The sequence below is a fragment of the Macaca fascicularis genome, chromosome 14 (genome assembly GCF_037993035.2).
Source record: "Macaca fascicularis isolate 582-1 chromosome 14, T2T-MFA8v1.1".
Classification (NCBI taxonomy): Eukaryota; Metazoa; Chordata; class Mammalia; order Primates; family Cercopithecidae; genus Macaca; species Macaca fascicularis.
In genome coordinates, this window is record NC_088388.1 from 50,818,497 (window position 1) to 50,834,003 (window position 15,507).

At 45.8% G+C, this 15,507-nt stretch overlaps 1 protein-coding gene across 2 annotated transcripts; it reads left to right on the forward strand.

Annotated features, from left to right (window-relative positions):
• Positions 1–6,811: 6,811 nt before the first annotated feature.
• Positions 6,812–12,507, forward strand: CALCA (calcitonin related polypeptide alpha). 2 transcript variants are annotated; one of them, XM_005578544.5, is made up of 5 exons: positions 6,812–6,939; positions 7,965–8,059; positions 9,093–9,230; positions 10,178–11,502; positions 12,076–12,507. In XM_005578544.5, the coding sequence occupies exons 2-4, from the start codon at positions 7,974–7,976 to the stop codon at positions 10,374–10,376; spliced, it is 423 nt and encodes a 140-aa protein (XP_005578601.3). In that variant the 5' UTR covers positions 6,812–6,939; positions 7,965–7,973; the 3' UTR covers positions 10,377–11,502; positions 12,076–12,507. The 2 variants fall into 2 exon arrangements, with proteins under 2 accessions (XP_005578601.3, XP_045227473.2); XM_045371538.2 differs by having other exon boundaries at positions 11,322–11,502.
• Positions 12,508–15,507: the final 3,000 nt, after the last annotated feature.

Sequence of the window (15,507 nt, forward strand, 5' to 3'; positions counted from 1 at the left end):
TGCTGACCCTCTGACAGCAATAGGTTCAGGAAGAAACAAATGAGGCATCAGGCCACCCAATTACTAGCAACCTAACTTAGCTCTCAACAGCCACCAAGAGAACAAACTCTACTATTCCCTAGTCCAGGGATCCTTACATAAAGTGATGACAGCAAACATAGAAGGTGAGGCAACCTGGATTTACTCACATTTCTAAGGTTATACCAGCAGGAGACCAACAGGTAGGCCCAAGATGGTCTTAAACACAAAAACTCAGCATATGTCCTTTATTTGCAATATAAGTCCTTATCTATATGATCTCAGTCTTTGTCCTCTACTCAAAATGCACTCCAAACTCACCCAAGATGATCTGAAGATCAAGGATGGCTCTACATGATTGCTTCATTTGCACACAGCATTTGTGGGCACAACGTCATTAACACTGGAAGAGAGCCTAGTTAGAAAAGTTGGTGGGGGTCTCTTCATTAACTCCAGTTAACTAGCCATACTTTTTCTTTGCTCTTTGGTAACAAAGATACAAATAGTCCTACACTTCTTTCTTTCACCTGCTCCTCGTATATTTTAATAAATGTACTTACTTGATTCATTCTATTTCTACTAATATAGAATATTTTCAAACATGTATAGCCATATAATTATAATTTTATAACCCCTCTAAACAAATGCATTTTATGTATTTATTGTATGTACTACTTAACATAATACATTTCTCTGTGCATATTCAATTGATTTACCTTCCAACCAAATTATTCATTGAATATTTGTTAAAATATTGGCTGGACCTACCTGAAGGTTAGTCTCTTTTTTCATGCCTCTCACTTCAGAGGCATCTTCTGAGGAGAACTTTTCAGAGCTGATTTTCAGGCTCCATCAGAACTATGGGTTGGGCTGTATGTGAACTCACCAAGTAGCCACATTGCAAAGCTTCTGCTGACGACTTGCAGAAAGATGGGCATCCAGACCAGGAGTTCATTGCAGATTCATTTTCACAAAGCAGAGAACTTAGTGCTCCCAGTTCTGCTGGCATCCTCTCTGTCACCTTTTAAAGGATACCAGTACATCTTTTGTTGATAAGGAGACAAGGACGAGGACATTTGTTCCCTTCTTCTCCTGTCTCTTCTCAAAATCATTTATCCCTCATATTTAGGTGGGGAAGCAGTACCTTTTCTGATTGTGTCACTGCAAAGAATGACATATCCTTCCTCCTTCATGGTGAACTCCTCAGCTGTTCTTTTAGAAGACAGTGGTAACTGTCAGGGCAAGTGGAGGAAGTCAAATAGTAGGTGGCCTGGTCTTATAGAAAAGTACTGTAAAAACAGCTTAAAATTCACAGCATACTGATAGAATGTCAGAATTAAAAAGGAATTTAGGAATCCCTCGATCCCATAAAAGTTCATATATCAGATGTGGAAACAGAGGTCCAAATGATGTCCTCAAAGTCATACCCTTAGGGGTGAGAATTAGAACCCTAACTTCTGACTCCCAGCACTGTTTCCACTAACTCCTATCCCATCCCATCTCAACCCCCCACATCCATTGGCAAAATAGAACACTCTATAAAATCAACCACAATTTCAGACAAGATGAAGTAATGCATGATACTAAATATAAGAAGTTAAGTCATTTGGATTTTTGTTTGTGTGAACTCAAGTGTTTTACAATTTTATCTTATAAATATTATTATAAATCTGATTGGGGTTGTATTCTTTGGCAATTTACTTAAGTGGTGGCACCAACATTTATTTTCCTGCTGCAAAACTGTCAATGTTCCCAAATGTTGGTCCAGGAAAAATGATTTATGCCTGCTCATTGAGTCTCTCACTGCAAATCACATTAGCCCTGAAGCAGGCAGACATGCCTATATCTCCCTCTGGATCCAGGGTACCACACCTCTTAACTGATATGGCGGACAGATAAGCTATGTTTCAGGTCCTCAAAAGGAGACTGGAAAATGTAATTAATTCAAGCCAAATACTCTTACTATTCCCTTGCATATACAACGAAGATAAAAATATCTATCTTATTAAACAGTTTAATAAGAAAGATAATATATACACAGTGCCTGGCACATGGATGGAACTTAGTTGATGGTAGTTACAATATTTAGAATACGTTTTCTTTGTTTCAATTTAATATGATTTATGTGACTTTTCATACTTACTGCACATGCAACATCTTTTAGATAATTCTATATCTAGGTTATTAATAAAACATTGATATCCTCTCCAGCGTTTACACAGAGGCACCTCTTGTAAAGCCTTCAGCAAAATTCCCACTGGGGAATTTCAGCTGTCTCCCACTCTCTTTTTTTTTTCACTTTTATTTCCATATTAAAGGTTTTTATTTTTAAGGTATAAAATATGATATTTTGATACTTGTATACTTTATGAAATGATTGCATCAAGTTAATGAACATATTACCTCACAGTTTCCCGTGTGTGTGCATGTATGTGTGTGTGTGTGTGTGTGTGTGTGTGTGCTTAGAGCTCTTGAGATCTACTCTTTTAGCAAATTTCAAGCATATGTTAACTATAGTCACCAGCCTGTATATTAGGTCTCCAGGACTTACTCGCCTTATAACTGAAAGGTTGTATCCTTTAACTAATTTCTCTCTTTTACCCCCAACTGCAGCCCCAAATAATCACCATTCTACCCTTTGATACTGAGTTCAACTTGTTTTTTGAGATTCTACATATAAGTGAGATCATGTATTATGTGTCTTTCTGTGCTTCACTTATTTGGTGTGGCATAATATCCCTCAAGTTCAGCCATGTTGACACAAATGACAATATTTCCTTCTTCTGAATAATATTGCTAACTGATATTCCATTGTGTGTGTGTGTGATAAACACACACCACATTTTCTTTAAGAATTCAAACATCAATGGACACTTAGGCTGTTTCTGTATCTCGGTTCTTGTGAATCTTGCTGTCTCTTTGGCAGTCATTTCTGTACCCCCTCCCCCAGAAGCAGCTTTACTGCACTCTAAAAGTGTCTTAGGAAAATGATTCAGAAGCAAGTACTTCTCTTGGCATGTTCTTCAGTAAACATGATGATGGAAAGCTTTGATTTCTGCCCTCCTTTAAACAGTACAATCGATTTTCAGTTGGGATTTTCCAGTTAATTTGATAGCTCCACGTTTCTGCCAGGCTGAAGAAAATGTGTGTGTTGTTGGCTGTTGTATTATTGTTGCTGGTGGTGCTGTTGCTACTGCTGAGATTTTGTGGTTGAGTCTATATTATGAAGAAATTGTAGAGCAGCAATAAATTTAACCTGAGTTCTGAACTCAAGCCTTTAGGTGTGACTTTTTTAATCACATGGAAATTCACATAAGAATTTTCAACCAGATTGCATCTTTATTTTTATTTCTAAAGCAAAGGGTACAGGATTCTGGTCTAAACGAATGGGAACAAACATTGCAGTTAGATTTTATTGGGGTGTTGTAAAAACACTGTTTTCCAAAATCAGATTGTTTCAAAACTGACCCTGATTTCCAGATTTTAAAGTTAGGAAATAAGACAGTAAAAATCAAGGGTCAAATAGTCAAGCAACTATTTTTTTAAAATCAGCATTTTCCTTACCAACTTTCTTTAGACCATGCTCCGTTTAGTACTGAAACTCAGAGAAGTTCCAGGAATAGCGTGATGAAATCTATGCGATCCGAGCACGGGAAGCTCTAAGCTTCCTTTGGCTCGCTCAGTAAATCAGGGATGGGCTCAGAGAATGACTTCGCATTTCGCACCAGAAGATCTCAGGCTTTAGAGAGAACCCTAGACGAAATCCTTATTTCCCTGCCTCATTCCTGAAAACTTCTGCCTGGGAACCGACTTGCTGTGACAAATAAAATGGGAGGAGTCTGGCTGAAAAGTTTGTGAATTTCGGAAAGCAAAGCGAAATGCCGCTCCCACCAGGTCCGAATTTTCTGCGAGCTACCTTATGAAACTGGTGAATTTGCCAGAATGAATTTTCATTCATTTAACTTTGGCGGATCATCTACTAGGGTGCCTGGCATGGTGCTAATTGCTGGAGAAAATGACTTTAAAACAAAAACGAAAAAAACTTTCAGCCCCCAGCAAGGCGCCAGGCACTTCCTACAAACTCAAGGAGTGCTTGAGAGGTGAGTTAATGACCCCCCCTCCTGTCCTAAAGAGACGGACTTTTAAAGTCTGCCTTGAAACTGCTCGGGGCTACACTAGCGCCCTCTGGACGCAGGCTCTGGTTAGCGCTCCACAGCACCAGCCTTTCTTTGATTTGTAGCCGCCAAAGATTTGATAGTGCGGAGTGCGTGTGGATTCTGAAGGCTGAAGACACACACGACCTCAGGAGTAGAATTCCGACCCCGCAAAGTGACATGGCCACAAAATCTGCTTCTACAGTCTTTCATTTTGTGGTCACTGTGGCACGGGCGAAAGCTATGAGCTCTCTCTTTAGGAATCACAGACACACTTACAAACGGTTTCAAGAGGTTCTTATGTTAGAAACCTCTAGTCTTGGAAAAAGTCATTTCCGCTGAAGTATGTGGTAGCTGAGTGCAAATGCTCTTCTGCTACAGCCCAGGTGGCAGAGGCGCAAACACTACGCTCCACTTAGTGCCGGCACTGCAGCCTTCGCAACTCTTCAAGCAGCTCTGCACCAAAAACCCAGGCCGCGATCGGAGTCTAAACTGCTAAAAAGCTCCAAGGCTCGGGACAGGGTCTCAGCAGGGGTTGTCTTCCTTCAGGATCCGCGGCTCATTGTGCCCAAGATCCGCCATCCAAGTCCGGCTCCGCGCGAAACTTGCCTGTTCCACGCTCTGCGCCTGACGCGCGCCATTGTCCTCGCGGTCCAGTTCCAATCCCGGGTCCTGTGACCGCCCTACCGGCGGGCCCTGCGGGGAGCGATACCTAGTCTCAGATACCTAGTCCCCAGCCCCGAGTTGTTATTCCCTCGCTGTAGTTAAGAAGGAGGAGAGTCAATTAAGGGCATCTCGGAAGTCAGGCGTTCCCGCTGCCCCCTTGAGCACGGAGGCCACCAATCCCCGAGGGGGAAGAGATGCAGCGCGGGGCAGGGGTGTTATCCTAAGAAATGTAGACGCTTCTGGGGACTGAGGACAAGGGTGCTAACACGACCCCAGAGTACCTGGAGGTCCGTGACTCGCGCCACGGACGGCACACCTAGGGGCTAATTTCTGCTCCGCCTCAAAGAACCTCAAGTCAGAGTCCTTGCCTCTCCCAACAGCCCCGGGATGCTGCTGCTGCGCTCACCGCACAGGCAGCGCCCGGACCGGCTGCTGCAGATCGCGCGCTGCGCGCTCACACCGGGAGGTGGTGGGGACGCTGAAAAGCTTATTGCTCGCCACTCTGGACGCTGTGGGCGGCAAGTACCTTAGTCCCGACCTCTACTGTTCTGGGCGCGCCTGGAGCTGAATGCTCAGGCACAGTGAAATTGAAACCCGGTTCTGCGGGATGTGAGAGTTGTCGAGGTCACGTGTAATTGGGTGTGATGGAGGGGGCCTGTTTGTGATGTGTGCAGGTTTGATGCAAGCAGGTCATCGTCGTGCGGGCGTGTGGATGCGACCGCCCGAGAGACTCGGAGGCAGGCTTGGGACACGTTTGAGTGAACCCCTCAGGATACTCTTCTGCGCCAGTATCTGTTTTTTAGTGTCTGTGATTCAGCGTGGGCACATGTTGGGAGACAGTAATGGGTTTGTGTGTGTGTAAATGAGTGTGACCGGAAGTGAGTGTGAGCTTCGGTCTAGGCAGGGACCACACAGCACTGTCAGGCCTGCCTACTCTTTAGGAGAGGACTGAAGTGTGGGGGTGGGGGTGCGGGACCGGAAGAGAATGTGTCTGGGAAGTCTTGGCAAACAGCAGCCGGAAACGAAGGGGCAGCTGTGCAAACGGCTCAGGCAGGTGATGGATGGCAGGGTAGGAAGGGAGAGGGCCAGAGGCCCGGATGGAGGCTTCCACATCTGTACCTTGCAACTCACCCCTCAGGCCCAGCAGATCATCGGCCCCCTCCTCACACATGTAATGGATCTGAAGAGTACCCCAGGACAGTCCGGGGAGATGGGGATTCTGAAGGTATCCATGGAGATCTGACGGAATCCCCTATGCGGACCAGGAAACTCTTTTAGATCCCTGCCTATCTGGAGCCCAGGCACTGGGCTATTTCTCACAACATTCTTTCAAGATAAGACTGTGGTCCCCATTTCAAAGATGAGTATATTGAAGCTCTGGGAAGTTACTTGCCCATGATCACACAATTCGGAACTGGGTCAACTGTAATTGAACTCCTGCCTAACAAAGTTCTTGCTCCCAGCTCCCTCTCTTGTTTCCCACGAGCCCTGCCCCTCTGTGGGTAATACTAGCTACTGGAGTCAGCCTTCTTGGGCCCAGAACCCACCCTTAGGGGCATTAGCCTTTAAAATCTCACTTGGGCAGGGGTCTGGGGTCAGAGTTGGAAGAGTCCCTACAGTCCTGGACCCTTTCCGCCAAATCCCGAAACCAGGGGTGGAGTGGGGCGCGGGTTCAAAACCAGGCCGGACTGAGAGGTGAAATTCACCATGACGTCAAACTGCCCTCAAATTCCCGCTTACTTTAAGGGCGTTTCTTTTGGTGCCCTACCATCCCCCCGCCCATTTCCATCAATGACTTCAATGCAAATACAAGTGGGACCGTCCTGCTGGATCCTCCAGGTTCTGGAAGCATGAGGGTGACGCAACCCAGCTGGGGCGAAGGACCCCTCCGCCCATTGGTTGCTGTGCACTGGCTGAACTTTTCCGACCCACAACGGCGGGAATAAGAGCAGTCGCTGGCGCTGGGAGGCATCAGAGACGCTACCCAGCCCAAGTGTCGCCGCCGCTTCCACAGGGCTCTGGCTGTACGCTGCCGCCGCCGCTGCCACCGCCTCTGATCCAAGCCACCTTCTGCCAGGCGAGCCCCGAGATTCTGGCTCAGGTATGTCTCTCTCTCCCTCTCCCTCTCCCTCCATTAGTCAGTTTCTCTCCCCCTTTCCTCCTCTCCCTCTCTCTCTATTAGTCTCTTCATCAGATAGCTTCTGTTAGTCGGCGATTTATACCGGCTCCTGCCCTAGGTTGGATCAGACAGTCTCAGTTCCCAGGCTCGCTCTTCCTGCTCGGCTGCGGACTCCAGTCTTATTCTCTCTGCACACAGGCTTGGGCCAGGCTCGGGACACTCAGGCTCCCCAGGGACCGCGCACAGAGACTGAGGCAAGAGTAACTTTCCGCAGACGGTGCGATCAGGGATGGCGTCTTGTGCCTAGCAGTCCCAGGGAAATTGGTTCAGAACCTGGAACAGAGTGGATGGGTGGCAGACAGGCCCCACGACTGAGGGACAAGCAGCCCTAAACTGCAAGCCCCAGTCACAGGTTCTGGGAGCAAAGACAGAAAGTCTTGGGTCCCAATTTAAGAGTAAAATTTCTTTCCTGCAGGGGACTGAGGTGTCAGCGGTGGAGCGGCTGAGGACTAAAATTGATTATTTTATTTCTCAGATTCCAATCGTAGAGACAATCCCTCTGGACAGATCTCTCCCCCCGCCCCCGCCCCCACCACGGTGTATGCAAAAGCCCCACAAGAGGAGGACAGCTCTGGGTTTCCTTATGGGAGCAGCTTCTGTGACAGGGGCCTGGGAGCATGTCCTCCACAGGGACCTGGCTATCAGGTTTATATGCATGTGTGCAGCTTTGGGGAGAAGCTAGGCCTGAGGCCTCCCCCACTCAGCTCTCCCGCTAGGATTGCTTCTCCAGCTTTGTCAAACTGTGCATGCTAGAGGCCTGCTGAATCTCCCAGGAAGAGTCCACTGTGCTGATGAGGAAACAAAGAAGAAGAGAAATATAATGACCAGTCTGAAGCCAGAAAGTCAGGGCGTTAGAAGCAAGACAGAAAGCAGGATAGGAGCCAAGGTTTGTGGGCTCCTAGAACTTTGAACTGGCACAGGTAGTTTACCTCATTCTTCCCTTGCAGAGAGGTGTCATGGGCTTCCAGAAGTTCTCCGCCTTCCTGGCTCTCAGCATCTTGGTCCTGTTGCAGGCAGGCAGCCTCCATGCAGCACCATTCAGGTAAGACAGCCTGAAGCCAGAACCGCACAGGTATCAGACAATTCCATGCCTCTTAAGTGTGGTGTGCTGAATGCTTAAAAACTGACTGGGGGCAGGGGTAATGTATGTACTCGTGCACATATATAATTTTTTCTGATATAAAGATGTGCAGTACATAATTTATAAGTAGTGATAAATATTTAGACAATATTCTTTATTATAATTTTTTTTGAGATGGAGTCTCACTCTGTCACCCATGCTGGAGTGCAATGGCACCGTGTCGGCTCACTGCAACTTCCATCTCCTGTGTTCAAGCAACTCTCCTGCCTCAGCCTCCCGAGTAGCTGGGATTACAGACGCCCACCACCCTGCCCGCCTAATTTTTATATTTTTAGTAGAGGTAGGGTTTCACCATGTTGGCCAGGCTGGTCTCAAACTCCTGACCTCAGGTGATCTGCCTGCCTTGGCCTCCCAAAGTGCTGGGATTATAGCCATGAGCCACCGCACCCAGCCTATTATACATTTTATATGGCCCATTGAGTCTCACAAAATGCTTTTGTTGCTTTTAGTCAAACTTTCGTATGTTTCGTCATCCTATTTATCCTATTCCGCCATGATTTGATAAATGAATTGCATCCTATTGTGTTAAATAGTTTGCCACTAAATTTGTTATTGTTAAATCTGGTATTTTACCTGTTGATCTATTTCTCACCCACATATAAATCTATTAAACTGAAACTATTTTCAGGTCAGCACTAACTGTAAGTTTTAGCATTTAATTTTTAATAATGGTTGCACTCAGCTTGCAAAATTCTTGAAAATTTAACCATCAGCTTTCACAAGCCTATGCAAACTGGCTCTAGCACACCACTGCTTGGAGGCACACACCAGTGCCTGGGTCCTGGGAACGACACTGGCCTTGTGCCCTGTCCCCTAATACTCCCACTGGCCACATTCTCAGGGGAAGAAGCAAAGACCAGGAAGCCTGGCTGCTTATCCTGGGGAGGGGCAGCAGGGGCTGACAGCCTGCACTGAGTCAGCTTCCCCTTCACAGGTCTGCCCTAGAGAGCAGCCCAGACCCAGCCACACTCAGTGAGGAGGAAGCGCGCCTCCTGCTGGCTGCACTGGTGCACGACTATGTGCAGATGAAGGCCAGTGAACTGGAGCAGGAGCAGGAGACCGAGGGCTCCAGGTGAGGCTCCCCAAGCGTCCAGGGCCTCCTCTCCCTGCAGCATACCCAGGAAGGTGGATCCCAGAAGGTAGGAGAGAACACACTGGCCAGGAATCCAACAGGCTGTGTTGTTCACCGGGACCTGGGGCCCGGCCGTTCTCAGGCTCCAAGGGAGACAGAGGTGCCAGTGCGGCTGGAGGAACTGAACTGCGGTTAGACACAATAAAAGGCTCCGTTTCTGAAAGTTCTTAGGAAATGAAATGGAGAGGTGTGGAATCGCTCACTGTGGTAATTGTTCTTGCAGTACTGGGAGACCTCCCAGCACTGGTTGAGTTAACACTAGTAAGGGTGAAGTCAGGGATAGACATAATATATCTCAGGAAATTCTAGAAATTTGGATCCATCTTGTTAATCTGCATATGACATTCTTTCACACCTATAAGGAGCCTTCATTTCACATTTGCAAGGTGAAGGTAAGGCCCTTGCAGGGGATGGGGACAGATAGAGCAGGGTCTGAGGTAGGTCAAGCCTTTAAATGTGTGGCATCTGTGGAGATGTGCATGTTATCAGGAAGCCAAGGAGAGCACCCGTCCCCAGATCCTGTGTACACACATCCCTGTGTACCTTGAGCCTGAGCAGAGACCATCCCCTGGCCTGGCCCCAGCACTGCTCAGGCAGAGGCATGTATTGCTCCTGCATCTGCCCTGAGAACCCCTCTGTCAAGCATGAAGGACTGAACAGCATGTGGAATGCCAGAAAAGATCATCCTTCCCCATCCAGCCCTTCCCTGCACTGCCCTGGCCCACTGCACATCTGAGCTGTCCTAAGGAAGGCTAAGTGAGCTGCTCTCCTGCCTGCCCCTCCTGCTCCCACTCAGAGGGTCCCCTGCCTGGTCTAACCTTCTAAGTGACTGCCCATGGGGACAGATTCTGGTGCATGGTACTGTCTGGCATGTCTTTTCCCTGCAGCCTGGACAGCCCCAGATCTAAGCGGTGCGGTAATCTGAGTACTTGCATGCTGGGCACATACACGCAGGACTTCAACAAGTTTCACACGTTCCCCCAAACTGCAATTGGGGTTGGAGCACCTGGAAAGAAAAGGGATATGTCCAGCGACTTGGAGAGAAACCATCGCCGTTATGTTAGCATGCCCCAGGATGCCAACTAAACTCCTCCCTCTCCTTCCTAATTTCCCTTCTTGCGTCCTTCCTATAACTTGATGCATGTGGTTTAGTTCCTCTGTTGTGGCTCTTTGGGCTGGTATTGGTGGCTTTCCTTGTGGCAGAGGATGTCTCAAGCTTCAGACGGGAGGAAAAAGAGCAGGACTCACAGGCTGGAAGAGAATCACCCGGGAAAATACCACAAAGTAAGGGCTGCTTTGAGTCCCCCAGAGCTGTCATGAGAGCTCCTCTGTCCTGCTTCTGAATGTACTGATCATTTGAGGAATAAAACTATTTTTCCCCAAAGATCTGAGCTGTGCTGGTCATTGCTCTGATCTATGTCCCAGGCTTCATAGTGTGTAAGACCTATGCTTAGAAATAGCCTTAACCCTAGGCTAGCTGGACAGAGGATATGGTGGGTGGTCCCTCTCACCAAGCTCAAGCAGCAAGAACAGGAGTCCTAAGGAGCAGGTAAGTACCTCTAGGATTTGATGCTGCAAACTCCACTCATCTTCCAGGTAAGACTGAGGAATTTTTTATTTTCCTAAGATGGGGTATTTGGTGCCCGTGAGTGGGGTATAGATTTTATAGTCCTTTGTGAATGGGGCTGGGTGTAGGGCCATAATTCACTCCAGTGTCATAAACCTCCGCTTTAATTTTTAGTTAGTTTATACAGGAAAGATTGGTTGTTACTGCTCCATATTCCATAGCCAGTCATCCAGAGTCACCTTTGGGTTTTCTGACACCTCTGGGAATATCTATGGGGCGTGATCATGGCATTTTCCCTAATGGCCTTGTGATTTTCTGCTCTGATAATTGTGTTTGGGAGAAACACTTAAAGTTAATTGGTGCCTTTCAGCACAGGAACTTTACCGTGAAGGTCCCATGAGGCTGACCTCTCTCCCAGCCTCTCACTCACAGATCTTCTCTTCTTTCTCCATCCTGCAAATCAGAATCACTGCCCAGAAGAGAGCCTGTGACACTGCCACCTGTGTGACTCATCGGCTGGCAGGCTTGCTGAGCAGATCAGGGGGTGTGGTGAAGAACAACTTTGTGCCCACCAATGTGGGTTCCAAAGCCTTCGGCAGGCGCCGCAGGGACCTTCAAGACTGGGCAGCTGAATGACTCAAGAAGGTGACTGCCCTTGTATGATGGGATGGGAAGATGAATGACTGGCTTTTACAGGGGTATATTTCACCCTCTGAGCCTCCCTGAGACCATGTGGTTTAAAAAAATCGGTAAGGGAAGGTACCCACACCAGTGTCTGAGTTCCAATAGCTAAAACCCTAGAATTTTGATTAATCTCTGTTTTTTCAGTCTCTCCTTGTAACCCTGAGATCATCAGACCAAGAAATATAGATCCTGTTTATTTAAAACACTGCTCTTTGACACTTATAATTTTGACAATTCTAGAATTTGAGTTTGAAAGATAATGGCACTATCATTTTAGAGTATACATTACTATATCGTGTACCTCCAAATTAAGTGCACAGACTTGAGTTCAAGAACTGTATCTGCCCTTTACCAGCTATACGACCATGAACTGGTTACTTAACTCTCTCCAAGCCTCAGTTTCTCCATCTGTAAATTGAGGACTACAATAGTATCTACCTCCAAGCATTACTATAAAGAGTAAGTGAGATAATAGACGTTGAGTCTGACAATTTACCAGTAACTAAATTCTGGCTGTTATTTTCTTCCTCCTAGGTCACAGTGAAGCTGAACTCTTTATTGTGTAATGAAAGCAATTTGTAGGAAAGGCTCCATGGAAGACATACATACAGGCATCCTTCTTGATACTGAAAACTATCTTCTTTGTTTGAAAGGAACTATTGCTAAATGCAGAACAAGCTCATTGCAGTTACCTATTGTGCATCTTTTTAAATACTTGATTATGTAACCATAAATCTGACAGCATGTCTCACTGGCTTATCTGGTAGCAAATCTAGGCCCCGTCAGCCATCCTGTTGACATTGGTGGCTCTGCTAAACCTTGGGGGGACATGAAATCACTGCCTCTTGGGCATCTGGGGACACATGGTAATGCTGTGCTTTGACAGAAGTATTTGTTTAAAGAAATGTCAATGCTGTAATTTGTGAACTCTATCAAAATTAAAAATGTATTTTCTATACCCTTCAATGGAATCTCTGCTGCTATTTATGCAATTTTTCCCAGGAGAGTTTCGGGGCCTATGAGCACTCTGTTGACCAAGCTGACTCACTTAGCACAAAGACAACATGCCCGGGATGGATCCCTAGTGTCTTGTACCCTCAGTTTCTAGTGAAGCATCCCCTATTGGAATTAGAGCCCTGTGCATGTCAAAGAGAACAATTCATATTTATTTTCAGAGGGTGCCCTGGTCTCCAGCCTCAGAAGTTACCCATGTGCTCCTCCTTCATGCAGGTTTGCCTTTATCCATCCCTGTCTTTCCTCCATATAAGAACCTCTTCATGCACCCCTTAGCTTGCCTTAGAAACAATGACTCAGACCCTAAAATGGGGATCACAGACTGGCCAGCCTAGAAAGGTCATCAATGCCATTCAACCCAACTTTTTTATTCTGTGAGGTTCAGAGAAACGTCTTGCTCAAGGTCCAGCCATAGGTTTAACAGAGACATTCATACACTTCACAAATACTTATTGAGTGCCTGCTATATGCTAGGCACTATTCTAGGCACTGGGAGTAGAGCAATGAACTGAACAGAACAGACAAAACTCCCTGTGCTTATGGGCTTACATTCTAGCGGAGGAGATTGAGGTGGTACATGCTATAGAATCAAGGACTCTCAGTATTGGAAGGAATCCAGAATGTCATAGAGTCTGATGCCTTCCTTATTCAAGGTAGGAATTACCCAGTATCAACAACCATAGCATCCTTTGGGACCACGAGTGACAAATTGCTGAGTGTAACTCCCAAGGTGAGTTGGCAGCCAGTTTCACTGGTAGTAGTCAGCTAACTAAGGTTAGTTATTAGTTAGTTAGCTAGTTAGCTAGTGGTTAGAAAAGTCAGCCCCTTCTACCCACTGACTCTATTCTCTCAGGACCATATAGAATTATGCCCCCTTCTCTCCTCCAGTCTGTACTCAACACAGTAACCCACTTTGACTGTAAAAGGTAGATCACACCGTGTCTCTCCTATGCTCAAAGCATCCCAGTGACTCCCTATCTCATGAGCAAACACCTGAAGCATTGCAGGCCAAATTGATCTTCCCTTTCTCTCCTCTCACCACCACTCCCATTACCTGCCTGACCTCATCTCCTACTCTCCCACACACTGGTCCTCTTACTATTCCTCAACTTCTATCTCCCAGCACTCAACCAGCACTCGTACCCTGTAAAGAACACTCTTCAACCACGGCCCTCATCTCCTCCAATTATGTCTCAGATGTCACCTATCCTGACCATTCTTTCTGAAATTACACCCCACTCCCACTAACAACATACCCTAGCCCTCTTCTTTGTTTAATTTTTTTCTCCTTACTGTTTATTACCTTCTACCATATTATATGTTTTGTTTATTTATTTTGTTTGTTATTTATATCCTTTCCAGACATAAGTATAAGATTCACATGGTCAGGGATATGGTTATTTTGTTAATTGCCATATCCCCAAATGCTGAACAGTGTGCCTGGCACAAGGTAGCACTCTACAAATGCTTATTGAATGAAAGAGTGAATGAATGAACTAAAATCTTCTTCTCTTTTACTTTTGTGGTCAGCTCTTTTTTGGACCTATTTTTCTTCATACCAAACTCTCCAAGGGCCTTAAGCTTTAACAGTCACGTCTGGATAGTAAATTGTTCAACAGCCTGAAGACTGCAGTGGCCATCAGTTAGTCAGTAACTCTGTTTCCTGCCTCAAGACTTTTATACAGACTATTTCTTTTGTTTGGACACACTTTTAACCCCATATTCCTCCTCCATGTGATTAATTCTGACCAGCTTTTCTTCTTCCCATGCAGTGAACAAAGCAGGAGGGTGCTCTCTAGGTTTGATACCTACAAGTGGATAGGTAACTTCACAATCAAGAGGAGAAATAGCAAGAATACTATTTCAGTCTTTGGTCCAGAACACCTTCACCAAGAATGAAGTTAATACTATATTGAATTCGCACAAAGACCTTGTGGATATTTCTCAAATGACCCAGAGTTCATAGAGTAAAAGGGGGTGGTTAATTTTAATCCTCAAATAAAACACAGAGGTCACTGGATCAGGAACCTAAGAAAATATGTAAGAAGTGCATAAGACAATCAAAGCACAAAATGAAGAAACGATGACTTTTGGTGTGGATGCATCATCAGTCTTTACTGCTCATAACCCCATAAGACACTACAGAGAAAGAACGTCTTTTAATACCACTTAAGGCTCATCCCAAACAATCAGAGCCTCAGTATATATGCTGTGACTGACTGAATTATTGCTCCCAGTTCTTCACTATACTATCGTAGTATTATAAACCCTTGTTATTGCCATGATCTCATAATTGGTTCGCCATGGGTAGAAGTTGCCACAGGGAGAGAAGTTGACTTCTCTGCCTCATGACTCTGGGCTTGTCCATGTGGTTTGTTTTGGCAAATGGGCTATAGTAGACATGGTGCAAGCAGAGGCTTGAAATATGTTTATGTGGTTGGCTTTTGGGCTTTTGTGCTTCTGCCATCACCATGAAAAGAACATGCCCTAGATATCTATCTTAGTCCATTTCGCATTGCTTTATAAAATACAACAGACGGTAATTTATAAAGAAAAAAATTATTTTTCATAGTTCTACAGGCTAGGAAGTCAAGAGAATGGTGCCTGCAAGCATCTGGTGAGGGCCATTTTGCTATGTAATAATATGGTGGAGGGCATCACATGGTAAGAGGGCAAGAGTGTTTGCCAGCTCAGGTCTCTCTTCATCTTCTCATAAAGCCACCAGTCCCATCATGTGTATTCCACCCTGATGACCTTATCTAATCATAATTTCCCCTCAAAGGCCCCACTGCCAATCCACAAATTAATTTGGTGATTAAGTTTCCAACATATGAAATTTGAAGGACATATTCAAATCACAGCAGTATTCTTTGCCTTATTAGCCTGGACTCCAAGACAAGACACGTGGACCTAAACCTGGCCTACAGTCTGGTTCCATACCCCACTAGCTGA

What these genes read in the sequence shown, in the direction of transcription:
- CALCA (XM_005578544.5), top strand. Translation starts at nt 7,974, where the DNA reads ATGGGCTTCCAGAAGTTCTCCGCCTTCCTGGCTCTCAGCATCTTGGTC. An exon ending in CTCCATGCAGCACCATTCAG is followed by an intron (nt 8,060 to 9,092) that starts GTAAGACAGCCT and finishes TCCCCTTCACAG; the next exon opens with GTCTGCCCTAGAGAGCAGCC. An exon ending in CAGGAGACCGAGGGCTCCAG is followed by an intron (nt 9,231 to 10,177) that starts GTGAGGCTCCCC and finishes TTTTCCCTGCAG; the next exon opens with CCTGGACAGCCCCAGATCTA.